At 36.6% G+C, this 27,861-nt stretch overlaps 1 protein-coding gene across 4 annotated transcripts in view; it reads left to right on the forward strand.

The window, feature by feature from the left end:
- Positions 1-27,861, forward strand: part of MLH1 (MUTL-homolog 1) — a 35,119-nt gene continuing 7,258 nt past the window's right edge. For 2 of the 4 annotated variants that reach the window (XR_016043640.1, XM_011630340.3), the window contains exons 1-12: positions 1-275; positions 5,797-5,969; positions 6,070-6,142; positions 6,345-6,479; positions 6,588-6,798; positions 10,351-10,499; positions 10,704-10,802; positions 17,902-17,968; positions 18,073-18,208; positions 21,069-21,163; positions 21,269-21,377; positions 24,893-25,049. Coding sequence is in view for 3 of the 4 variants with exons in the window: in XM_011630340.3 (XP_011628642.2) it covers positions 18-275; positions 5,797-5,969; positions 6,070-6,142; positions 6,345-6,479; positions 6,588-6,798; positions 10,351-10,499; positions 10,704-10,802; positions 17,902-17,968; positions 18,073-18,208; positions 21,069-21,163; positions 21,269-21,377; positions 24,893-25,049 (1,662 nt within the window). In the remaining variant the exon portion in view is untranslated. Of the gene's footprint in view, positions 276-5,796; positions 5,970-6,069; positions 6,143-6,344; positions 6,480-6,587; positions 6,799-10,350; positions 10,566-10,703; positions 10,803-17,772; positions 17,873-17,901; positions 17,969-18,072; positions 18,209-21,068; positions 21,164-21,268; positions 21,378-24,892; positions 25,050-27,861 lie in introns of those variants that run through there. The other 2 variants (XM_088850852.1, XM_088850851.1) reach the window with 2 other exon arrangements.

Here is a 27,861-nt window from a genome sequence, read left to right on the forward strand (position 1 = left end):
CCGGAGAAACCCTAACAATGGGAATGGAAGCGGAGGACCTTTCTCTCTCATCAGAGAAGCCCCCTGCAATGGCAATGGAACCCCCAAAAATCCATCGCCTCGAGCCCTCTGTTGTGAATAGAATAGCGGCCGGTGAAGTAATCCAGAGGCCTACTTCTTCTGTAAAAGAGCTTGTGGAGAATAGTCTCGATGCTGGTTCCACTTCGATCAGTGTCGTAGTAAAGGATGGAGGCCTCAAGCTTATCCAGGTCTCCGATAACGGCCATGGAATTAGAGTAAGCCCTAAATACCTGAAACTGTGCTGAGATTTTCGAGTCTTGTGGTTTAAATATCACGGAGAATTGGATATATTAGTGGAAAACTGTGTGATTCTGCATGGAATTAGAGTAAACCCTAAATCACTGAAACCGTGCTGAGATTTTTGTGTGTGGTTTAAATATAACGGAGAAATGGATATCTTACCGGAAAACTGTGGGATTCTGTTGTGATTCTATTGATAATGTGTAGAAAATAACAAAAATGCAATTGAATGGCAAGTATTTTGTAAATTTGGCATTGGTCGTTGTCTTCTTCTTTTAACTTTTACCATGCAAATACAAATACTGCTGAAAATGTAACCTTGTAGTGTCCGTGTTTGTGGAGTCTTACAGGCAAATTGAGAAAATTGCCATGGCTTTGTTGATAAAACGAGGAAACTTATAATAACTGATCGAAATTGTAAATGCTTGATAATTTTGGTCAGGAGGTATTTGGCTTGTAAGTTTTGACATTTATTATGCACTGTAAAGATTGCTGACAATTAACGAAACAGTGTTGCTATTTGGGAAGCTTGCTTGGAACTGCAAGAATCTGTTTTGTTTCTCATGATACTCTACCGTTAAGTTTATTGAAATTTAGCAAAACATGTAAATGTTGTTGTAAAGTGGCATCTGGTTTTAGTGATTTACTATTAATCTGAAAATTTAACTAAGAAGGTTACTTTTTGTGATTTTGCTGGAAAACTGTGAGATTTGATATGGTTCTGATCATAATTGTCAGAAGCTCAGCCTCAGAGAAACTGTAAATATTTGTGAAATCTTGCAATGTAGTATTTCAACACTTAATCGTTCTTTAATACAGGCTAAAAATATAGGCTTTGCTGAATTATAACTGTAGGCAATAAGATTTGTGGAGTTCTTGGGAAGACATGTGAAATTTGGTGGTTTTGATGGTTAAAGTTGAGGTTTCTGCAGCAAGAAAATACTTTAAATATTTGTGAATAGGAAATTATCAAAAATATACTTTTTAGGTTATTGGAAAAAAACCCAAATTTTTTGTAAAACCTCATTCATACTCATTTTCATTACTGTTTGCAATTTTGTGACAAAAATACCATTCATGGCAATATTAGGTCTATGATGTACCAAATGAACTGAAACCATCACGGTAGTGCTTGGGCCGTGCTAGATTATCACGGTTGTGCCAGTACCATGATGCTTGCACTTAAGAATCGCGGTTGAGTTAGAACCGTGAAGCATGACAAGCATCATGGTTGTGCTAGTACCGTTGTGCTCTCTATGTGAACCACGGTTCTCTTAGAACTGTTAAGATCTTGATGATATGAAAATGCCCCCACATAAGAGGCATCACAGTTGAGCTAGAACTGTGGTGCCTTAAATGGTTCACTTAGAACCATGAAGATCCCCTAAGAGGAATCACAGTTATTGTTAGTATCGTGATGCTTTCTAAGTTGTCCATCTTCACTTAAGAATCATGGTTCACTCAGAACCATGAAGGGTATTTTAGTCACAAAATCCCAAACATTGAAGAAAAGGGGTATGAGTGAGGTTTTGAAAGATCAGGGTTTTTTTTTTCTAAAAACCCAAGAAAAAGGGATATGTTGGATGATTTCCCTTGTGAATAAAGCAATTACTTTTTCTAATGATTACCATAAAGAAGAAATAGCAATTGGGTTTTTGTATGGTATCCTTGGGGATTAGGTTTAGAATAGACCTAAAAAATTCTTAATCACTCATTATTTGCTGGAAATTTGAATAAATTTTGGAAGGATTGTCCCAAGAGCATTAACTTTTGCACGATTTCCTGGAAAACATTGTGAATTTATCATGAAATTCTTTGATAATTTCCCTTGTGAATAAAGCAATTACTTTTTCTAATGATTTCCATAAAGGAGAAATAGCAATTGGGTTTTTGTATGGTATCCTTGGGGCTTGGGCTTAGAATAGACCTAAAAAATTCTTAATCATCTCATTATTTGCTGAAAATTCGAATAAATTTTGGAAGGATTGTCCCAAGTGCATTAACTTTTACCCGATTTCCTGGAAAACATTGTGAATTTATCCTGAAATTGTTCAATCTCATTGAGAAAAATTATGAGGATTGGGGAAATTGAGCTTTCTCATAATTGGCTCAGCGTTTGAATAAAAATCTTCATTCATGCTTGGTTCACCCTCCTCCTATTTAATTTGAAAAAAGGATTTATATTTTTTTGGAATATTTCCACAAAAGGATTTATCTATGTGGAATTTTCTGGGATAGTATATGTCAGTGTTTTAAAAAGCGCTAGGCGGCACCCATGCGGCCATGGGGGTCCAGGCTGCCTAGCGCCTAGGCGGCCGCCTAGGCGAGCTCCCAGAACCTGGGCGGCTTAGTTGAAAAAAAAATAAAATTGATGACTGATAATGATTAATTCATAAGAATTTTGATAATCCATAAGATCATAATCCATAAGAATTTTGATAATTCATAAGACCATAATCCTAGTTAAAAAAAGAAAAAAGTCGAGAAGAGAATTTTGATAATCCATAAGACCATAATCCATATTTTCATACAATGCTAAAACAGTAAAACCATACAAGCATACACAGATAGTTTGATACACTGTAGACTGTGCACACAAAAATTAGACAGTAGAGTTAGAAACTAGAGACTGGAAAGTAGAAACAAAAAATAAGCAAAAACAATATACAGAAATTCAGAAAATATACAGTCTAGGATACAATTGTCAACATTCAACACAACAGTCAACAGTCAACACCAAGAGTCTTCAGTCATTATCATGAGAAGGAATAGGGTAGGCCCATCATATGTATCAGATTCGAGGCCATCATCATCAGAGTCATCTCTCTCTTCAATATAACGTTTGTCCTCCTTTGTTTTTTTCTGAATCTGCCTCTCCCTCCTCTTCTTCTACCTCCATCTTGCTAGTATGTGCAGATGAGGCCCTAGGAGTCTTGGCCGCTCTACACTTTTCTATCATTTTGTGCTTCTCTAAACTCAAATATTGTATAATTTCCTCTCTGGTAGTCTCAGAAACATTTTTGCACTGGGCAACATCCCCCTTAATACTGATAAGGTGTTTTTTAAGCCGGTAAATGCTCCCATTAGTATCTTTTCCACAATAATTACATTTAATATGATTTTTGTCATTCGGATTCGGGTTATAACCATACTTCCAACCCGGATCACCACTTATAGAAGAACCTGAAAAAGATATTTCCATAGAATAAGGCTCATTTTCATCATTTTCTGGTTCTTTTAAATTCAGAAGTTGTCTAATCTCATCCCGAATAACTTCAGGAACCTTTTTACACGAAGCAACATTTCCTTTAATACCAGCAAGGCGTTTCTTGAATCAATAAATACCCCCATTGGTATCTTTTTCACCAAAATTACACCTTATATAATTTTTATCGTTTGGTTTTGTGTTATAACCCTACTTCCAACCCGGATCACTTATTTTAGAAGTAGTAGAAATAGATCTATTCAAATGACAAGGATTTTGTTCTTGTTTTTGTTTTACAGAACTCATATATTGCTTAATCTACTCTTTGATAGCTTCAGGAACATTTTTACTAGGGGCAACATCCCTCTTAATACCGGCAAAATGTTTTTTAAACTGGTTTATGCCTCCTTTTGTATCTTTTTCACTTTTTTCATTTGGATTCGGGTTATATCCATATTTTCAACACGGATCTCCACTTCGACTAGATCCTGAAGAGGACATTTAAAAAAAAAACACAAAATCTAAAAAATAAAGTTTTACACTTACTTTGATTGGTCAAACTTTCTGGTATTCAAATAATAAAAAAAACCCTCTAATAGGATTATAAAACTCCAAAACTAATTCAAATCTACCTGGGTGGTACTTGGATCCGTTTTCCATAACTTTGAGAAACACTTCGATTCAATGAAAGTCACAAAATTTAGATTTCTTGAGGTTTATTTTTCTCTAAAATGGGTTATTGTGGGTTTAGGTTTCAAATGAACCTAAAACCCATCCTTAAAACCCTTTTATGTTTAAAAAAAATCAATACAACGACAAAAAAAAAATTTCCGCCCCTAGGTGGCTGTCCAAGGACTGCCGTCCAGTTTGGCCGTCTAGTCCTTCTGAACCGCCTAGGCCTGGGCGATGTGCCTAGGCCTTCTGGACCGCCTAGGCCTGGGCGATGTGCCTAGGCCTTCTGGACCGCCTAGGCGTTGGGCGGTTCACTTTTTTGAACAATGGTATATGTGCGATTCTGATGAGATATGGACCCAAAGGCTATGAAGATTGAAACAATTTTGTGTCGCTCGCAGGCTTGCAAGCTTCCTAATGATGAACTGTAGCACTAAAGATATTCCTGAAAAGTCATTCTGAAGGAATAATGATTTGCAAAAGTTTCTGGAAAATAGTGGGATAGCAAAATCTCTTGATTATAATGGAGTTTATGAGTAAATATAAGGAATTTGTGCATGACTTGTTCCAAATGACCATTTTTGTGCTGCAATTTCACTTCAACCAGATTTTGAAAGACCCCTTTGTGCTGGAAATGCGCTCTAACATGCCAGAAATTGCTGAAACTATTCCATTATTTTTTGCATTTTTGGTTTTCCTTGAAGCATCATTATCATCATCATCCCAACTATTTGGGGTCGGCTACATGAATCTTGTTCCTCCATTTTGCTATATCAAGGGTCATGTCTTTAGTAAGACCATAAGTCACCATATCTCTTCTCACTACTTCCATCTTTTTCTCTTTTAGAGTCTTCGACTCTAAACCAATTCGCCTGTTATAACCGGTGTTGTATTAGGTCTACGCTCCATATGACCAGCCCACCTAAGTCTACGTTTCTTTATCTTATTGCCTATTGGAGCCACCTCTAAGTTCCTTTGTATGTATTCATTTTGAATCCTACCTTTCTGTTCTTTCCTTGAAGTATAAGTTTGTAAAATATTAGAAACCAAGTTCGCCAGTTCTTTAGTGGTGAGGAACATATAAAAGTAGGAGGTCTCCATAGAGTTTGCTAGAAGTAGGCAGGTACACTTTTCTATAATTACCTTGAAACATGGCAAAGAAGATATATCTTTTTAGGGATCTAAAGGATCACAATTCACTGGTTATGATGCTGAGGATTACATCCAGTTACTGGATCCCTTTCTAACCAAAGGTTTGGGATCTTTAGGAGGCGGTGTCATTGTAGTTTTTGTGTGACATCTTTATTTTTGAGTGCCCCTTCCAGTTATTCACTTTTTTAGTTTTCAGGAAGCTTTGTTACCACCCATAATGATTAAAAAGTTGATATGTCTGCTCACTGTTTCCCTTACTTGGTTGGTGTTGTGTTTTTTCATTTATATGATTTTCGTTTTCCCTTTTTCAAGGTACATGTGTCTTGTAATTTAACCTTTTAATTATTATGTTTATCTTTCTTTCCTTGATATAACTTCCTCTAAACATCATAATTGTAACTTTTGTAACTCTCACCAAACGGCAATGAAATTTGGCTTTTCTTATATACTCTATGTTACTATTACAGTTTGAAGATCTGCCAATACTTTGTGAACGGCATACCACATCAAAACTATCGGCTTATGAAGATCTCCAAAGTATAAAATCTATGGGTTTCAGAGGAGAGGCATTGGCCAGCATGACCTTTGTTGGCCATGTTACTGTAACCACAATTACTGAAGGCCAGATGCATGGGTACAGGTGCAATTTCTTTCTTTCATGAATATGTGTCTGTTGGTTAGATGATAGTGTTTGTGATCCTCGTTGGGATTGATATTTTCTTAATTCGTCTTTTATTCAGGGTATCATATCGAGATGGAGTGATGGAACATGAACCTCGGCCATGTGCAGCAGTGAAAGGAACACAGATAATGGTAGTGATGAATTCCACTATGTTTTTGGATAGTCTTTTACGATACACATGAATTTTGTTTCTACTGCTCTGCCTCGTACCAGTAAATATTTCTTATATTCAATCCATTTGTGGCCCTTCCACTGTATTTCTTGGATGGTGTTTACATGGACTGTATCTTTTTTCTTTCATTCCAATGCAGCTCACAATTTTCTCATTTCCAGGTTGAAAACTTATTCTATAATATGACTGCTCGAAGGAAAACTCTGCAGAGTTCTAATGATGATTATACAAAGATAGTAGATTTGATTAGTCGTTTTGCAATTCATAATGTGGATGTGAGCTTCTCTTGCAGAAAGGTTGGCCTCAATCACTGATGCTACAGTTATATCTTGTTTTAGGATTTTGTATTTCCCATTAGTCAAAAAATAAGCATGAATGACTCTCAGTTCTTGTAATTGAGACAGCATGGTATGAACAGAGCAGATGTTCATACTTCAGGCTCATGTTCAAGGCTAGATGCCATCAGATCAGTCTATGGACTTGCAGTTGCTCGTGATCTAATGGAAATCACTGCTTCTGATGATGATCCTTCTAGGTCTATATTTAATATGAATGGCTTTATCTCCAATGCCAACTACATTGCAAAGAAGACAACCATGGTTCTATACATAAATGGTATGTTGTGTCTTGATAGTCTTGCTATTATTGTTAACACGAAAGGTCATTATCTTTTGCTTTCGTCATTTTTTTGTGCTAGGGAAAGTAAACCATAATGGACTACGACATACAGTAATCCAAAGGGAGTGCACTATCCATTACTGATGGCGGACAAGGAGTATGAATTGTATTGGGGTCCACTACGACATTCACCCTTGTGCATTTAATCTCCACCATTTGTCATCTAGAATGTTGGTGGATGACCCTATGGAGTACCATCAACATGGTGTGCTAGCCCTTTGTGTTATGGTCAATATGGGTTGCAGAATGGAATTAATTAAGCTTTGTTGTGAATCGTAATGCCAATACATGATATAATTTCTACTGTCCCAACTTTAGTAGTCTTGTATTTGATTAAGCTAAAATATTATGAGCTCTAGTGGCAGCATATTGTTAACTGTTCATTCACTCCTCCAGTGAAAACCCTATGTAGGAGTATTGTGAGACCCCAAACTTTAGGGATGTTATATAAGTAAAAAAGAAAATTTGCAAGCACTCCATGTGTGCTTGGAAAAACACACGTCCTATGATTAAATAGAGAACATCCAATATTGAACAGTCAAATCTAAGCATTTAGGAACTAAAAACTCCCCTTTTTTAATACTCATTGAGTGATTCTATGGTGGATATCAATATTTTAGATAAAAAAGCGTAGGACTTTTGCCCGAGGGAGTAAGTGCGTGGTGTGCTCCCATGGAGGTACACTCTTGCTGGAGTACACTATATGTACTCTTTAACTAATATGAATATAATAGTGTTGATTGGATTTAACCTCCTGAAGTTTGATTTGTTTGCATTTATTCTAGTTTTTATTTTCAAGCATTATCCTTTTTATTCTACATGAGAACCTGGATCTGTATTGATGTAATTTCATGTCATTTTTAGCTATGCTCTCATTTAATGGGCTTAATTAACTCAGGATTGATAATGTATGGACCAATGATGCTAAATGGTTACAAATTTGTCTTGTTCATTGCATACTTGGGACACATCTTGGTTGAATGCATGACATTGTCTTCATCTCTTGATGATGCTATCTCCTTCTATTCATAACATATACTCCACCCTAATCTGGTGCTGTTATAGAGAGAATACGCCAAAGTGGTCTTCTCTTCATGGACCTTCTCTCATTACTGTTTGTATAAACAACCTTTGTGCAAAACTGCAACCCTACTGAACCAACATAGAAAGCTTCAAATAGGATAGACTGATCACATTACTAATGAGACACTTCTGAGGCTAGCGAAGCAAAAGAAATGAGAATAGTCGTACTGTATCCTTGAAAAGTAGTTCTAATACAAATAGAATTAAGGTATAACTGAAGTAGTAAAATATAATATGTGTTTTTAGACCGGGAGCTGTGTATGGAATTAGTGCTGGTTGGCTAGGTGAGTGTGATTGGTCGATAACAAATAGCCTGAAAAAATTCTAAAAAATCCTAGGAAAATTAAGAAAAATGTAAAATTTGAGAAAAATAAAAAAAGAACAGAAAAATTGTACGTACATACTAGGAAAATTTAGGAAGCTTATAGATACTGAGGGTTTAAACTACGAGAGTTTCAGGAACACATTCAATCGTCCAAATTGGAGTATATAACACTAATGATATTCATAGGAGCAATCCAAGTTACACAGATACATGCAGGACCCCATCTACTGTCAATATGAATGACTAGAAGGTTCATATGCATCTTGGTCACAGTCATGCAGACTATCTCGATAATAATTCTGGAAGGACTCCAATGCTCAGAACCCCAAGGCTTGTCTAACCCTTGTGCTTCTGCTCACCTTGCCGCTTGTGCTCCCTCTGTCACCATCTTATGGTTTAGTGGTCTTATCATCATCATCTCCTCGTCCATCTTCCCAATACTTCTCATCTTGTGCAGCTCCTCTAACTTGTGCCTCTTCACTTTGACCTTTGTATTGGATGGGCCTTGACTCTACTACCAACCTCTCATTGAGAAGTGGTGCCTCCACTTCCACCAACAACTCCTCAGCTGGATCTTCTACATTGATTTGAACTCTGTGGATTTAGCTTTCTTCCAAGTCTGAAAAATTTGTTTGATTTCTCGCAAAATCTGGGTAAAGAATTGTGATAGAGGGCTCAAATGCAGCCCTGGGGTTGTATTTCGGGGCTTAATACCCCTTGTTGGCTAAGAAATGCTAAGTTGTTGTTTGTCTAACCAAAAGGAAAGAAGAATCAACCGAACCCAACGACTCTTTGTTGACTCAGCTATGACCGTGGGCTCGCCCGAGTCTGGCCAGGAAGCAGCCGGGTTCTTACAGGGACCCACTCGTTTCTGAACTAGAGGGCTAGTCCCCTAGTTCGGAACCATCTCAACCTAGCAAGCTGCCAAGGTCCTAGCGATTGGGTTGAGTGGGAACCTGAATCTCTTAGTACAATAATGCCCTCTGCCTTAACATGGTCAGGTTTTTAGTCATGTAGTGTCGGGTGGAGCATGGCATTTCTCCACAATTTGGAGGTTGTGATGCAGGGGATACAAGTTCCTAGGAAGATGGTAGGACTGCATCATCATGTAGCTGGATGCCTTATTTGTGTGTCTTGCTTGCCAAAGGGAGGTTTAGTTCTTCTATCAGATAGTCGACCATAATAATCTATAGTGAGGTAACTTATAGAGTGAATCCCCAAAAGTGAGTTGTGTATCAGCTTCAATGGCCGTTTCTCTTTAAATTAATTTGTTTATGATACATTGACCCTACTTGCCTTATTTCTGTTACATACAATGATTTGGGTTCTTTTCACTTCATGATCATTCTAGGGTTTTCAATTGCTTCTAACTGTCTGTAGGTTTATCTTCCTTAGATTGCGGAACTTTTTTTTATTAATTATCATTGTTTGTTGCTTGGTTGCATTTTTACATGCTGATATAAACATGGGTAATCATTTTTTTCCACGTTTTTACAAACCAGAATAGTCTCAGTTATCTTATATCTACAATATTTGTACTTTTATATTTTGAATTTATGATGTTTCTTCTGACAAGGAACATCTTTGTTAAAATTTCATCTGGTGAACCCATCTTTCATTTCTTGTTAATATTTGCAAGTCTGGTTGCTCACTTGATGCAATAATATAATATGGTTGAGTATGCATAGAAAAAAGGGTGCTCAATTGTTTATTTATGGAACTTCTATTGGAATTGTCGTGCTACATGGAGTATTACTTATTGCTCATGGATTCTCATATTTAAGAAACAAAATTAATGCACTGGGTTTGAAAAGTGTTTTTGCAAATTTTTTATTCTTGAATATTAGCATTTGACATTGTGTATTTTCTGCAAATTTTGTTATTCTTGTGATTGAAAAATCTTACTTCATTTTCTTTCTTGTTTTTGCTCTCTATTAAGCATCACTACTATCATTTGTCATATTATGTATTTTCTACTTATCACTGCTGCTAGGGGCAAGGATATATTGTGATGTTTTGATTCATACTCAGTGTTTATTTCGCTTTTCATTTGTTGCCTCTAATTGTTCTTTTCACCACAGATAGATTAGTTGAATGCACAGCTTTAAAGCGAGCTATTGAAATCATCTATGCTGCAACCTTGCCCAAAGCATCAAAACCGTTCATCTATATGTCAATCATATTGCCATCTGAGCACGTGGATGTGAATGTACATCCTACCAAACGGGAGGTATGATGGTTGCCGGCAAAATGGATATAATCTAAGAACATTCAATTCCTTGAGTAGGACTGTAAGGTTAGAAAGCACTATTAGGACGTTCTTTTCCGTTCGTAAATATGAAGTTTTTATTCGTAATCATTTTCTGAGGATCTCTGTAGTTCCCTACCCTAAAGAAAATATCAAGCTTGAACCTCATGAATATTGTGTATGTAGGTGAGCCTTTTGAATCAAGAAAATATCGTTGAAAGCATGCAAGGGGCAATCGAATCAAAGCTGATGAGCTCTAACACAACAAGGATGTTTCAAACACAGGTATGTTTTATAGAAAGTAGAAAGTTGGCTTGATCTATTTGTAGATTAAATATTCTACAACATACATATTTTTAGTTGGTCTTTTCTGTGTTCTGCAAGTCTTGTTGTAGGTCCATGCTCTGTTGTTCTTTTATTTTCATAGATCAAGCAAGCACTTTCTCACCTCTAGTGGTTGAATCTGTTGATCTTCACCATTGTAACTTTTTTTTGCGTTTTTGTCTATAGTTCTTTAGAGGGCTTCTGAATTGTCGTAACAGATGAGGCATCTCTCTGAGCTTTATGAAGTTGTCAATGTCATTGCAATTCTTTGAAACCATTAAACCATTTGTGTTTCTCAGCTCTCCATGTGAATGGAGCCCATTGAGGTGCTTTTCCGGACAACAAATGCCATGATGTCAAAACTTATTCCAGCTAGCATGGACTTCTTTTCCCTTTATGCCTTTCTTGAAAAGCACCATTGTGTATCAAGGAGGCATTTGAATTCTTAAATTTTATTTCATGATGAAAGATAATATAGATTTTAAAGGCATAACCTCATGATGAGGCAAAACCCTCACGGCTCAGAAGGTCATATAGCTATGTCATTTAGACCCATATGCAGCTTCCTAGATACGTAACAGTTCACCTAGTTTACAAATTAAGAAATGCTCTCTATGGACTCAAAAGATGCTCCTGGGGCTGGGCCTGACGGATTTCATGCCACTTCTAAGCAATGTATTGATGACCCATTTGCTCATCATCAGGTTGATCATACATAATTTTGTATTCAACCAACTTTATTATGACTAATGACTTCTTAATCATATCACATATTTCGGATACTTCCCATTGGGAATGGAATTAAGAAAAGCTTAATGGCAAAAAAATGACTTGCAGGAAACAAAATTTTCACCACAATATTTTCTTGGTCCTATGAGTCTGAGCTTAAGGGGCACTGACAAGAAGAAATTTGGGTGCCTGGTGATGTTTGATGAGGCATTTTCTTTGATTTGGCCAGTGTTCAAAATGGAGTTCATTATCTGTCTATTTCCTTTTACTATAAACCCAGAGAGCATGACGTAGCTGAATGACTTCTTTATTTCTATAGTTACTTCTTCTCTTTCTGGCATCTGAAGATGAGTAGGTTGTTTACCATTCTTGTAGGTTGTATACCATTCTAGTATTTGTGTATTGTCGAGTTGCATCCTCAATACTCATATTTGTGAATGGATCTAAATTTGTATAATGGCATCTTAGCTTACGTCCTCTTTTTATTTAATGGAGTAGCTAAGAAACACAGTTTTGTAGGAGGACTGTAAACGGATTATGGGCTGGGCACATGCTACCAGAAAGATTCTTATAGTCATATTTTTGTTGATCTTCCATTCAAGGTCTCATATGGAGATGTTCTATTTAAAAATGGTATCATTGATTAGACGAATGGCGACAATCAACAGATAGGCAAAACTCTCTGGTGATAATCAGTGGTCATTGACGTGGAAACTTCTTAATCATGTCTAGCTTTTCTTTTAGCTACACTGTTTTGTTGGTGCTGTATAAGCACATACATTCTGCAGCACAATTCGTCACTCATTTAATTTAGAGGCAAATTAAATGCTCAGATGATGGTGTAGGTGAAGGGTACTGCTGTCCATTTAATACAAGCTCTCTCTCTCTCTCTGCACAAATTCACACACATATATAGGTATTAACGTATATGCACACATGCTCAAGCACGCACTTTGTAACCAATTATGCTCCCAAGCATAAGGTCATAAAAATAACAAGAATCGGAAAGGAAGATGGCACGACAAGGGTTCACCCCCTCAAACTCGATTTTTTAATGGATTGTGGATCCAAAAAGCAAAAAAAAACTCAAAAGCACCTGAAATTAATCTCCACCACATCAAAATGAATTAGGGCTATCAAAAAGATCCAACTATGATCAATCTACTATCCATTGAAATTGACAATCCATATCAAATTTTGAGTTAACAGTAAAGATGGCACAATTTTTAGGAAATTGATCTTGGAGGCTAAGAGAATGATTTGGAGCTTTTTGGGTCCTAACCCGTTAAATAGCATGGCTATATGAGGTGCATCCTGATGGTTCTGGGTGAGGCCATACCTAACCATTTTCCAGAACATTATTAATAGATTTCGTGAATTAAATTATAGATGAGTGCTCTTTATTCAGTTCTCCCCCATGAGAAACAGTTTATATGCAAGCATTGAGAAGGACATTTCGTATTTTATCATCTGTAGTAGAATGGCCATTAGTCAAATGGATATGTGTTACCAGATGTTGGTACAGAGTTAGAGGGGACTGCAGTGACTTAGTCCTGCAGTTAGGAGGTCTAGAAGCCCCTAAAAGTGACTTAGTCCTTTTCTACTTGGAAGCAATCAAGGCCAAGCCAATCAAAGAAGAGAAGAGGATAAAAAGTAAAAATAAGTTATTAGAGAGTAGTAAGAGAGGGCAAGAGGAGAAAAAAGGAAGAGGAGAGAGGGAGGGAAAGTGGCGTGAGGAAGAGATAGAGAGAGAAGAGAGACAGTGGCATGATGGTCTAGAATGACCATCACACACCTTTTATATTAATAAAGTATACCAAATTACAATATTGCCCATGAAGAATGAAATCAGACATTTAAGTCCTAAACAATAATAAAAAACATTTATGCCCTTATCATCATCATTGCCGTTTCCCAATTAATTGGGGTCGGCTACATGAATTCTAGTATGCCATTCTGCTCTATTTAAGGCCATACCCTCTATGAGGCTATAAGTCCTCATATCTTTTCGGACTACTTCCAACCATGTCCTTTTGGGCCTCCCCTTTGCCCTTTTCAATCATTCCACTTTAACTAACTCGCACCTCGTAACAGGTGTTGTACTGGGTCAACATCAGGCATTTATACCCTCATATATAATTATAATTAATTTTTTCCAACACTCCCCTTCAAATTGGTTCATAGATATGAATCATGCCTAGGTTGCTTGTGATATCTTGTTCTCTATCCTGTCCAACAGCTTTAGGGAAAAAATCTGCAAGTTGATCTTTAGACTTCATATGAGGAGTATGAATGATCTTGTCAACAACTTTCTCTAATGAAGTGACAAGCTACTACAATGTGTTTGGTTTTTTCATAAAATATAGGATTCCCAGAGATATGAATGACAATTTCATTGTCACAGTACAAAGTCATGAGAAGCTTAACTTTAAACCCCCAAATGAGAGAGAACATTTTTAACCCGCATTACTTCACCTAGACGATGAGTCATATGTTCAGATTCAACACTTGATCTTGCCACCACATTTTGTTTCTTGCTTTTCCAAGAGACCAGATTTCCTAAAATAAAGGTACAATAGCTAGTTGGATCGCCTATTAATTGGCATCCAGCCCAATGAGCATCAGTGTAAATAACAACATTACAATGCGCTTGATTGGAGAAAAGTGTCCCCCTCTCCGGAGCAGGCTTGAGTATCTCAGTCGATACATTGTATCAAGATGTGGGTTACGTGGTATATGCATAAATTGGCTGACCACACTGACTGCATAAGAGATGTCTGGTTGTGTGATCGTGACGTATATGAGCTTGCCCACTATTCATTGATACTGGTTGGGATTTTCAAGTAACACTCCGCTTTCTCTATGAAGTTTTAGATTGACTTACGTAGGAGTATCAGCTGGTCTAGCTCCTAACATTGCAGTTTGCTGTAACAAGTCTAGGACATATTTTCTTTGGGAGATGCCTATCCCTTTCTTTGATCTTGCCAAGTCAATGCCTAAAAAATACTTGTGGCCCTAAATCTTTGATAGCGAACACCTTGCTTAGATATGATTTAAGATCCTCAATCTCCTTCACATTGTTCTCTATCACAACAATATTATCGACATACATTATAAGGGTTGTAATCCCAACACTATTCTTCTTTACAAAGAGCTTTTGTTCTGTCTAACTTCTTCTAAATTTCAGCAACACATTACTGAATTTTTCAAACCATGCTCTAAGTGACTGTTTAAATCTACAAGTCTCCTTTAATTTTCACACCTTTTTTGTCTCCCCTTGATCTAAAATAATCAATAAACTTGGAGCTTTGGCCATATAGATTTCTTATTGGATGTCTCCTTGCAAGAAAGCATTCTTTACATCTAGCTGGTGGAGAGGCCAAGATTTATTAGCAAGTAGAGAAAGAGTGATTCTCACAGTGTTCAACTTGGCCATTGGAGCAAACATTTCTTGGTAGTTTATGCCAGGAGTTTGAGTGAAACCCTTTGCAACCAGTCTAGCCTTATACCTTTCAATTGCCATCGGCCTTGTACTTCACAGTGTATATGCACCAACATCCTATGACCTTCTTCCCTTTAGGATGGTTGGTGATGTCATATGCATATTTGCTCAAGCGCTCGCATCTCATCACTCATATCAGCTTTCGATTGAGGTTGTGAAATGGCCTTTGCAACATAGGAAGGTGTTTGAATAGAAGAAGACATGGATTTATAGGATATAAAGTTCCCTATAGGATGTTGAGCACAATAATGCTTACCCTTGCGTACGACAATGGGTTAGTCCACATTAGGACTCTCAGAGAATTCCTGATTCTGGGTTAGCATTCGGGGTATAATCGTGGTGACCTTTGGGTTGTACCATCTTCTTTCTCCTGATATATGTCTTCAACTCCTTCTCATGGTGTACAACATTCTTTTTAGATACACTATTCTCTTCAAATAAAAGTGGTGTGGGAATAGGAAAGGGAACCACATATGTGCTCTCTTCACTAAAATGTATCTTGTTCTTTCCTCTCCCTAAAGAGAGCATTCTGACCAGTAGATGAGAAGTACATAACATATTCAAAGAAAGTAACATTTATGGAGGCATAACTGACCTTGTTAATAACATCATAACACTTGAATCCTTTTTATGATATGGATATCCAAGGAAAACATATTTGACAGCTTTGGCATCAAGGTTGTCCCTCTGTGGACCAAGTATATGGACAAAACATATTCAACCAAGTGGTAAAGTCTTACCACTCAGAGCATTTTGCCTAAGTGATTCATATTCTCCATTAACTCCTCTCGGAAGATAAAAAATATTTCTTTGCTTTTTTGCACAAGATGAGCACTATATAGGCTGATATAGGCTCAGTTTTCCGAAAAAACACGAAGACAAGCATAATAACTTCCACTGACAAGTCCCTTTGTTTGAAACTATTGATTTGTTACTCCAGCTTATATATCTTTGCAAAATTTTTCTTTTGGGAATAAGCCTTAGAAACTACATCAGATATTTCCTTAAAGGCATTGTAAGTCATAAAAGTTCGACTCAAATTAGGTTGTATGGAAGACAATGACCAATTCATAATTACCATATCATCGACTTCCCCGGTCTGCATATTTAGGATCCCTGAGATCTGGTTTTTCTACTTGACCTTCAATCTATCCCAACTTTTTTCTTCTATTAAGAAATAATCTAACTCACCTGGCCCACTCCAAATAATTTGTGCCATCAAATTTAATTTTGGTAATTTGGAATCCAGATTGCTCCATATTTAATGTTTGCTAAGACATCTTCTACTGTGGTTGATATTTGGTTACTTCCTCAGAACTAATCAGTTTTCTATCAAACACATGATCTACATCAAGAAATCACCAAAAGAAATCTCCTTCATCAACCCAATTATAGCTGGAAAAAACTAGGGTTTTGGGACACGATGATTTCATCTAACCATACAAATGCCATCAGCCATAAATCATATCTCCACACACCCTTTGTTTGATGCTTTTGTTTTTTCTTCGATGCTTTGATACCAAGTTAGAAGTAAACAAGGGCAAATCAATCAAAAAAGAGAAGAAGAGAAAAGTAAAATGAAGTTATCAGAGAGTAGTAAGAGAGGGAAAGAGCTGAAAGAAGGAAAAGGAGAGAGAGAGAGAGAGAGAGAGAGAGAGTGTCGTGATGATCTAGAATGAGCATCACGCACCTCCTTTTATATTAATAAAGTATATCGAATTTCAATAATGCCCATGAAGAATGAAATAGGGCATATACATCCTAAACAACAATAAAAGATATTTATACCCTCATATATACCAATAATTATTTATTTCCAACGTTTCATAGTTGATATTAAAGACGGTTCTCAGCCAATGAAATATGACCTCATTTAGAGCGTAAGCTGCTTGATCTATTTCTAATGCCATCGTGTTCTTCCTCTTACACTTTTATGATTTGCATATCCTTCAACATGTGAAATATACTTCATTTGTAGTTTTCATTATGTATATTATCTCAAGAAGTGTAATTTCTTGTTTGGAAGAGAGCTTATTGTGACATTTTGAAGCATGGAGAGGCCAAATTTTTTTTTTTGAATAAATGGAGAGGCAAAATTTTACTAAGGGAATAATATCAGGAAAGCATGCATCTAAGAATGGAAATGTAAGAAAAATGGGAATGACAATTATGTAATGCCTTCAAAGATTTTTTAACTTTGGAAACATGTCTACGGTGAAAATGAACCTTGCAATGACCAGTTGTGTTACCCAAGATTTCTATGGGAGCATTGGACAAATTTACAAGTTTATGCAAGACCTTAGAAAATCCTTTAATGTGATTGCAAACCTAGGTGGAAACTCTCGCTTCAATAGAGATGTAGAAATATATAACGCAAATAGCATTACCTCTTTCCTTTTGGCTGGAAGTAAGTCTGATATTTTATTTATTTCTTATTTTGTGCCAATCAACTTGATATTTGTGGCATGGATACGTTGTTAATTCTTGTTTTGAGATATGTTCCTTGAATTTCCAAGTTCAGCCTCCTTTGGCACCCATGTAGAGGTTGTGGAGAAGGTACCTTGTGGTGTTAAATTGTTTCACATTCTCTTAAGTTTTCCAATGAGGAACATATGCACAATGATAAAATATGCAACGAAAAGAATAAGAAGTCACAAAGAAAGCCCATGATATACTTACAGTTTCTGTTGTGTCCTAAAGGTACAAAAGACGAGAAAGACCTTCTATATGGATTGGCATATTGTTAAGCCTTCTGGTTGATAGATATATTGCCTTTTATAATTAGTCTCATGCCTCCAATCTGATATGTCACATCCCTGTGCATGACAGACTGTATGCCCCAGTGCATCTGGTGCCCTTGTTGCACACAAAGATGCGCAATTGAGTCAATCATCTGGTACAAATTTCTTTACTTAATATTTGTTCTCCACTTTGAAAGATTTTTGAGGTCAGTATATCACTGCCTGGTTCTAATATTATTTCATTGTTTCACTGCTGCAGGGTCAAAAACTCAGAAAGTTCCTGTCCATAAAATGGTGAGGACTGATTCTCTTGATCCAGTTGGAAGACTACATACGTACTTGCAAGTTAAGCCTCTTGGATCGCAAGAAAATAAAACTGACTTGGCCTCTGTAAGGTGGGTTACTGTGGTGCTGGTTGGCTTTTTCCCTGAATGGTAATTTTAGTTTTCTGGGAAATTGCAACGGATATTATTGTGCCCTTTCTCTGTTTGGAAGAACCCCCATTACATTTTACAAGAACCTCTATAATGTTGTCTTTTCTAGCGTGGACCATTTTATAATTGTTATTATTGAGTATATGTTATCATACCATCTCATATACTGCGATATGAAGAATAATTTTTTTCCGCTTTTAATAAGCAAAGAATGGCAGAGCAATTATACTTAATGTGTCACACACATTTGCTTAAGTTATATTTGCTTCGATAGATCACATGCCACTAGCTGAACATTAGTAGTTGTGCATAGTGACTCAAAAATAATTATTTTATGGATATATCTGTATGTTGAACATTGTTTGACCTGTGATTCACATTAATGCTTTTGGAAGTTCTTAAAATATTTATTTTGGGTTTATTATTTCGGTTCATTTTCAGAAAATAGATTCATCAGAATTTTTTCCTTGTAGCTGACATGATCTCGATTTGAACCTTGTGGTATTTGTACTTGTTATTTGAAATATTTTTCCTTGTTATTTGAGCTATGGTGATAAGTTCAGTGACTTCTGGATGGAATTTAGTATTTCTGAGAGAGCATTTGAATTGTATCCTTTGCTATGGTCCTGCTGAGAGAAGGAACTTGAGTGGTTCCACTGGAATAAGGTTTGTAGACCTTTGGTCTTTAGGGGTCTTTAGTACTCTTAGAGATACAAATTGTTTGATGCTTTCTGCATGGCTTTGGCAATTGAGTGACAGTGAAGAAGGTTTATAGATTGGAAAAATGAATGAGCATGTAATCACAAGAGGGTAGTTAGAAATTAGAAGAGAACTGGGAATTGCTGGGAGGCCTCCATGGGTTTTAGGGGATCTAGGAAATGGCAAAAAATGGAGATTCTGGAAAGTTAAATGCTGTGTGATCACATATTGAGCTGCTCTTTATTATTGTTGTTGCTGTTGTTTAAGAGGGACATTCATGCGTGCAAATTCAACAAGTTTAGTAGTTATGGAATATTACTGGGGAATGATATGTCAAAGGGGTGGGTGGGAAAGATAGAATTGTTACAGATTATGAGTTCTCTTGTATGTTTGCAGTCAGATTTACAGCATCTAGTTGTTCTACTTATAACCATAACAAGAAACGTGGCCCTCCCAAGTTGATTGCTTCTCATTGTCATGCTTTTCTAAATAATATTCTAAAAGGTGATCATCTGCAGCATCATGGTTTTCAGATCCCAAACTATTTTGGATGTAGTTGGAAGAGATGATAGATCGTCTTCTTTGATTGTGTAGGAAGTGCTCAAATTTCTTTAGTACCAGCTATGAAAAATTGTGTCCTTTTCTTTATCTTGAGATTAAAATACATGATTTGGGATTCATCCTTTTCGAAGCGACTCCATAATTCCTTCCATTCTTTCAGAGGGTTGCTGACTTGCTTCTCTATCATTCGTGGGAGCATTCCTATGATACAAATCTTTTAAGTATTGTACTTTCAATGTATGTTCGAGGTTACTCGCTTCTGCTCATGTGATGGATATGATTCATTTGAGAACACAAAAGAATGGTGTTTACACTAGCATATTATCTCTCAACTTCACATAGAAATCAGCATATGCTGAGTTCACTCTTTTAAGTAGGTAAACAAGGAGTTGGTTGGCTTATAAATTCTTTAGTTGCTATTTCATCCCTCAATTGTTTTGCATGGTTAGATGCCTTTTCAGGAGCTTTTTACCGAATGCCCCTATCACTGTGCTTTTTAAGTGGCTTTCGAGTAAGACTTTAAAAGCCAAAAAATGTGGGGTTCCATTGTCATGCTTGACAATCCCACACACAATCCCACACCAGGCTTCTCTTATAAGGTTCTCTATACAATACACAGGTGAGCTATCCACCATCCCCTCTCAAGCTGAATGTTGGAGTTGTGAACAGTTGTATGTCATGGTGAACATTTATGTGGTTCCATGGTTCATCCCTGCCTTTGTCTTCAGAAGGAGCAGTGGATGGCCTTCCAACGTATTGTATAGCCTGCATATCATGATCATGATATCGGATATACTTTCCCTGTGTGTTATATCCTCAAATATGAATGGCCAGGTGCATAGAATTAGCCATTAGTGGAAAGTTAGGTATTAAACATCATGTGTTAATATGCTGAGGTCAATGGAACTCCCAATGCTCCAGAAGTCTTTGGTTTCATTCCATTTTCTTACTTTATTTTGCTTATCTCTGTCTTCTAGGTTACTGTCATAAACAAACTAATACCCCTTCTGAAACAGTAGACACAAGACAACCAATCGTCTCGGTTGGTGGGGTGCGTGGATGATGAAACTAGATACCACAAGTGCTCTACTCCTACTGATTTGTGGGATTATGTGATAGATGACAAAAAATTTTAAAGTATTGCGATAACAACTGTAACAAAGTGACAGAAAAAAAAAAAAAAGTTTACAAAAGCTGCTCATAGCAACAACTGCTGTAACAATAGTAATGATGACGATGATGACAGTGATGATGATGATGATAACAATAATGATGATGACGATGATGCTGATGATACTAATAATAATAATAATAATAGGTGATTGTGTTCCTCTTCTCATTTCAAGGCTACCTTTAGAATTATGTTACTTAGCCATTCTTGTTTCAATGTTCTATTCAGGCTTACCTAGCTTCTGCTTATTTTAGGTTGGTATGGTTATTGAGAATGCTAATTTACTTTTTACATTTGCTTTCCTCAATTTGTAATCATGGGATATAAAGATTATTTATACTTCTCTGACAAATGTTTACCTGTTAATAACCTTTGGACCTTCATCTGCAGATCTGCTATCCGTCAACGACGTAATCCAAAGGAAAGTTCAGATTTGACAAGTATCCAGGAGCTGCTTGAAGAGATTGATGCTAACACTCATGCAGGTATTTTAGAGGTCCTATTTATGTCATTTTAGTGGTATGGTCATTTTTTGTTAAAGTGTGCAAACTACTTTACAATTTCTTGTTTATCGAGGTGGTCTTTTGTAGGTCTCCTTGAAATTGTAAAACAATGTACATATATTGGAATGGCTGACAATGTCTTGGCTTTGCTTCAACACAATACACGTCTTTACCTTGTGAATGTCGTGAAGCTGAGGTATGATCACTGTTTATATCTATTTGTTACATTTTTTGCATTTGTTACTATAAATTATAATGAACCATTATAGTTGATCATCTTTTGTGTGATTGATTGGTTTGTGCTCTAATGTTTTCTCACAGCGATAAGAGTTATGGATGTGACTAGATGATAATGTGTAGCTTTAGCTTTTACTTTTACAAATTTATGGTACATGCTCCTATAGACCTCTAAGCATATGAATAAGCCAATCTGAACAAAAATTTTGACTACACAAACTGAAGGAAATGCCTGCACAGAAATTCTGGTGGACAAAAATTTTAAGTCGTCCTCAGCTCCTCTCTAATTAAAGCTACTGGCACCTACTCAAGCTAGTTGGTCGGCTCTATCCATAGATCCCCTCCTAAATATGTTCAAAGCAAACTTTGATGGTTTCTGTCTTCTCTCTCTGAAATTTCTTTAAATATTTCATCAAGTCTCTGAGGATAGCTTTCCCCTGCTAAGACCAAGAAATTGTTTGTGCAGAGCCTCATTTTTTCATCCTGCTAAGACTATTTAACAATGCTTTTGCAATTTTTTCAGATGCACCTATGTTACTAATAGGTCCTAAGAAGGAAAGGAGCTCTTCATGACTAGCATTTCTGAATAGACCATATATATACCTGCTGGGCCATTGTTGCCCCTAGACATCCCATTGAACTTGAGTTTATGGTTCCAATGAGGGGTTGGTGCCAACTGTTCAAGTGCTGGTCTCTCTTACTCCAAGCAACAGGTTCCACTGGTGGTATAATTCGGTATTTGGGTGGTTCCAGATCTCTCTTTTTTCTGCAGCCTACAAAGTCGTGAGAACCATAGTTGCTTTTTTCTGCAGCCTACAAAGTCGTGAGAACCATAGTTGCTTTGAGCAGGAGTAGGGGCGGGGCGGGGCGGGGTGGGGTGGGGCGGGGCCGGGCGGGGGAGGGGGAGGGGGAGGGGGAGGGGGAGGGGCCGGGGCCGGGGCCGGGGGCGATTGATTGACAAATGCAAGAAGCTCCCTTGGTCGAGAAAGCATTCCATACAAATTTTTAATTAATAAATTATTTTTTAAAATAGAAATTTTATGAAAAGCTAAAACATTCAATTATCCGACAAATAATAATAAAAATGGGCACAAAAAAGTAAAAAGTAGTTATTTGTTAATTATAATTTTGTAGTTTATGTAAAATACAAAAAAAAAGAAAATTATGATGAGGCATGTAGGGATAACTGACAACAATACAAGGGAGCTATCTTTTTTGTTAATAAAAATCACCTTCATTTATAATTTCACACGTTACAACATCCAAAAGAATAGTAAGCTGCTTTTTTTGCTGTTTTACACTTAACAACATCAAAAAGCTTGAGAAATAGAGAGTATGGTAGCTAGCAATGAAGATCCAAATGAATCATCTTCATGGCCTCTTTTTGCCCTTTGAGTGGCTAGGAGCGATCCCTAGAAGGTGGGATCTCGATACCATGGAGATTGTTATCCAGAAATGTTGGAGCAGGATCGACACCTAAGTTGATAGATCCTAGTAACTATGGTGAGAACTCTTATTTGTTGCCAATGGTCAAATCTTTTAGTGAAAAGCCCTTGAAAGTTTGTGTGTTCTGTCCCAACCATATTGACCACAGAACTTCCAAAATGCATAATCTCCAAATTAGCGTACCAGAATTGGGGATGGCTGATGAAAGTCATTACCAAAATTCGTCGTCTGCTGCTGCTGGTGTGACCAGGAAAACCTGAAGAGGTTGATAAAAGTATCTCAGATCAACCAACTAAACTTACAGTGGAGGAGGAGATAGGAGGTTGCAAAATATGCACATGTTTTGCAATGGAATATCCCTGTTATAAATGTGATTTACAGTGAGCTTTGTCAATTATGGAAAGCCATCCAAGCTTGGTTTTTTGGAATTGGGGGAGTTACCATACTAATCTGGCTTAGCTGTATCAGAATAGTGTGGATTCGGTCAGTGACTGCTTGGTCCTGCAAATTATCTTGTTTGAACGTCTTTGTGGGATGTAGGTCTTTTCTGAGTCTCCTAAGTATTATTAGGTCTTGAATCTTCTCTATGAGGTGCTTCTAAAAGTTGGTTTCCACATTGACCTGCAATAATGGGCCTCATGCCCATTTTAGAAACGGACAATCAAGTAACATTCATGCATTTCTTTCTGTAACAGTCATGCATTTTTTGCTGTAACATTCATATTGGTTCAAGGGAAATTTCTGCTCTCAGGCCATGGGCTGGCGGGGTGAGCACCTCAATTGAGGCGTGAGGCACCCATCTAGGCCCTGGCCACCTTGGGGAGCTCCTCATCCTAGGCAGGGCACCTAAGCCCTTTCCCCCCTTGAGAAAAAGGCTAAATGTTGGTCCTATTGCATTTTCAAAATTTGCTGCCCCTCACATGACAATCTGCATCACTTGAATTCATGTTTATTGCCAAAAAAAAACAAAATCCTAACCATATGCACATGTAACCATGCCCAAAAGCAAAACTAGTTATTTAGCATCATGGTTGTGACTATGTTTTAATATGCTTGTAGCTAACTATTGTCACAAACATATGCTTTAGATATATTGACTGGGTAAAACGGAATCCGATTATGAAATTCACTATTAAAAATTTTAACCTCAAATCGCCACTAGAGGTCCTGAATTGCTGGAGTCCTTTTAACTTTGTTGTTTGAACTTGAAGTTATTACATTTGGATAATACTTAAATGTTCTAAGACAATTTAAGAAATGGGTTTGTTCTCTTCTTATGATATAGGTATGCCCATTATAAACCCCTAATCAAAACGAGGATGAATTTTCTAGCTGTTGAAAAATGAGAGGCTTTAAAGAAAATAATAATGAAATAAAACATTTGGATAACGAAGTTGCTGCACACTTAGGAGAAATGAGCTTTTGGAAGCTACAATTGCTACATTCGTAGATAGACATAGATGTGCAACAATTCTTTGTGAGAGGAGCATTGGTTTGCAACATGAAACTCTATATTAAATCTCCTATTTACAGAACATAACTATAGTGAGACACTAGATCACAAAATACATTATGTGTGTTTGATTCCTCAGCAGGTTTTTCCTTATAGTTAGTACTTCTACCATGGGTAGTTGTTCCAGGCTCCATGTTTTCTTGTGAATTTTTTTTTTCCTTTTTATTTCAGGATTTAATCTGTTGCTTTAGTTGTTTCCATCCATTTCATTAAAATTGAAAGTATTTGTGTTTAAGAGTATTAACAGTTCGTGTTATTAGTTATATGCTCATTTCTTCTTCTGGTTAACTGATCTTGATTTAAGTACTGAACTGTCCTGTTTGTGTGATGCAACAAGCATTGGCGACTTTCTAACATTCTTTAATGCATATTTGCAGCTTTATTACTCTTGTTGTTTCCATTGCTGTGACTAAGCTCATTGGTCCCATGGCCTCAGCTATGTTTTGGGGACCTTGGTCTTGTGCCTTGTATTAATGATCCCCTTACATTTTTCTTAAATTTTTTTTTTATTGCAGCAAAGAACTCATGTATCAGCATGCTCTACGACGGTTTTCTCATTTCAATGCCATACAACTTAGCAATCCTGCCCCTCTATATGAATTACTTATGATGGCACTTGAAGAAGATGAACTGGCATGTGAGGGTGATGGCCCCAAAGAGGAAATTGCACGAGTAAATTTACCTTCAAAAACTGGATTTGTTTCTTAATTTAAAATGTTGCTTTCGTTTCCTTTATTAGTACGTGTTTTTTTGTTCTTAGTTCCTATTTATGGTTGTTATTGTTTTGGCATTAAGTTGAATATGTGTTGAACCTTTTCATTATCCTATGCCAATAGATGCGCACATGTATTGTAGGGTTGGACCTGAATTATTTGCAATTACATCTACTATTTTTTTTGATAAATGCAATTACATCTACTTGTATTGCAAAATGAGTTTCATATGAATTGTTGTCCCCTAGGCTGTTTATTCTCTTCATTTTGTTTTATTCGTAGACAAGCATTATCTTAACTTGGTCATTGTGGGTTCTCCAAAGATTTCTATCGGCCTAGTTAAAAATAAGCTCTGAACAGCCAAATCTTATGGTTTTCCTGTCTTTTTGTTGGAATATGATCCATGTCCAATAGAATGAAGGACAATGTTTTCACAAGATATCCATCTGCCTAGTTAAAAATAAGTTTCTGTTGCACAACTCTTATGGCCTTCTTCTCTTTGTGTTGGAATTGATCCCTTTCCAATAGAATGAATGACTGTTCTTTCCTTTCTATTTCTTTTTCTGTGACATTTTCTTTGTAGACGTGGGGACGACACCATCTTATTCCTAATGGAAACGTGCATGATTTCTTTGGTAAGGTTCTGATGTTATGCTTTGTCCATAACGACTTATTTGGTGGACATCCAAACCGCATACTTTGTCAATCACACCCATTCCTCACATGCTCTATTTGCTCCTAATTGAAGACCAAAGCTCAAAAAAATAAAAAAATAAAAAAGAGAAGAAAATAAATCTTGATCCCACCACTTATTGAAACCAAATCCTTGAAAATTGTTTATTTGCATTAAAAATTTTGTATTTGTGGGGCATGCTTCAAGCTTTTGATGGTCACAAGATGATTTTTTTTTCTTTTTTTTTTCTTTGAAAGCATGATCATATGCTATTCCTTCCTCATCCTCTATTCTTATTTGGTCGTAAGCCTATGTTGTTGGCCGTTAAAATTCTAAAGCAAATGCGATCTTACATGTTAGTTGACAGGGTTTGCACCCCAAACGTAATGGAACTTTCCCTTAAGTGTCATCTCTGTTCCATATTAAGTTCATATTTAATTTGGTTTCCTTCATTGCTAAAGTATTGTACAATAATCATCAAGTTCCGGGTGATTCAAAATTTTAATTTTATTTTTTATTTCATGGATGGTTGTATATATTTTTATTTCATGGATGGTTATATATTTTATTTTTTTTATTTGGGTTAATTTTGGTTAACCTCCAACACTTAGTTTCTATTTTTTATTTTTTATTTTTACTATTCACTAGTTACTATTCATGGGTATTGTTCATGGGTTACTATCCACATAGATATTTATGAAATTTGTTATATTTTTAGGGGTATTTTAGAGTATTAAATTGTTTACTTGGATCTTAAATTAATTTTAGGATTTCATAGGCTTATAAAAGGTGAGACATCACATTATGAGATGCTTATGTTTGGTATGAATTTTTTATTTTATGAAGGAAGAAAATTCTTCTTCTCTTGACTTGATTTACAACCATGCTTTTTCTCCATTATTGCTATTTTTTCTTGTTTGAGGTTTGGAGAAAAGGTGGATTTAATTTCTCACTTTTCCTTCCTTCATCAAGTGTTATCAAAGCTCGGTTCAAAGACAGTTTGCGATGGCTGGTCATGGAGGTCTTAGCCTTAGGGATTCCAATTTGATTCAATTGTGCAAGGAAATCATAAACTTGATGGAGAGGGTTACATAATTGTTTAACAAGAGAGACCGACAACATCATGCCCTGAACAAAGAGGAATCTACAGGGATAGATCCAAATAGTGAGTGTCTTTATGGAGATTGGCGCGAATCAATGTCTAAGTTTGAGTAGGAATGGACTAATGACGTGTCAACTTACATTGATGGGTTTGATGCGCGATGGCATTGACCAGGGCATAATTTTGAAGGAGAACTAAGGTCCAATCTTCAATTGGATTCAATATTCTTTGAATCAGTAGATGATCCAATCTTTGATATTGCTCTTATCTTTGATAGTGATTGAAGGAGAAGAGCAAGGTTCCAATCTTCAATTGGATTTAATATTCTTTGCATCAGTAGATTGTCCTATCTTTGATAGTGCTCCTATCTTGGATAGTGATTCTATTCTTTTAGAAAGAACTAGGTGATCCTATCTTTGATGGTGATCTTATTTTTAATGAACCATTTGATGAAAGTGTAGAACTTAGAGTTCCTATCTATGACGAAGAACAAGTTGTAGACGACGGTGATTGTCGTCACAATGATGGTAACGACAGCAATAGTGGTGGTGGTGAAGAGGTAAAAAAGAGGAGGCAATTGAAGGTAACGACTGTAAAGAGCTCTTTTCTCTCACCAATGGTGGGGCTGACTGTTCTTGTTTCCATTTAAAGGATTCATCCCACAAAGGCAAGCTACTATAGCCAGGTGCACCAAATCCTCAACAACTTGTTTGAGGATATTTTGACCAGGCCTATAACATGTTGGTCCCAGGATCATGCTCCAATATCAATGTGGAATATTCAGATTGAGAGAGACCTTGTGCTTGGAGGAGGATTCACATTAATGCAATTTCAAAACTTGAGGGCTAGTTCTCTCCAACTAGGGGAAAATGATGGAGAACATGAGCTGCGTGTTTATTTTTTTTATTAGGTTTAATTATTTAGGAATTATAGTGTGAGGCCTCCAACACTTCATTTCTATCTTTTTATTTCCTTTTTTTTTTTTTACTATTTGCT

Source organism: Amborella trichopoda, chromosome 11 (assembly GCF_054954075.1).
Source record: "Amborella trichopoda isolate Santa Cruz 75 chromosome 11, AtrichopodaSantaCruz75HAP2 v2.0, whole genome shotgun sequence".
NCBI classification, from domain to species: domain Eukaryota; kingdom Viridiplantae; phylum Streptophyta; class Magnoliopsida; order Amborellales; family Amborellaceae; genus Amborella; species Amborella trichopoda.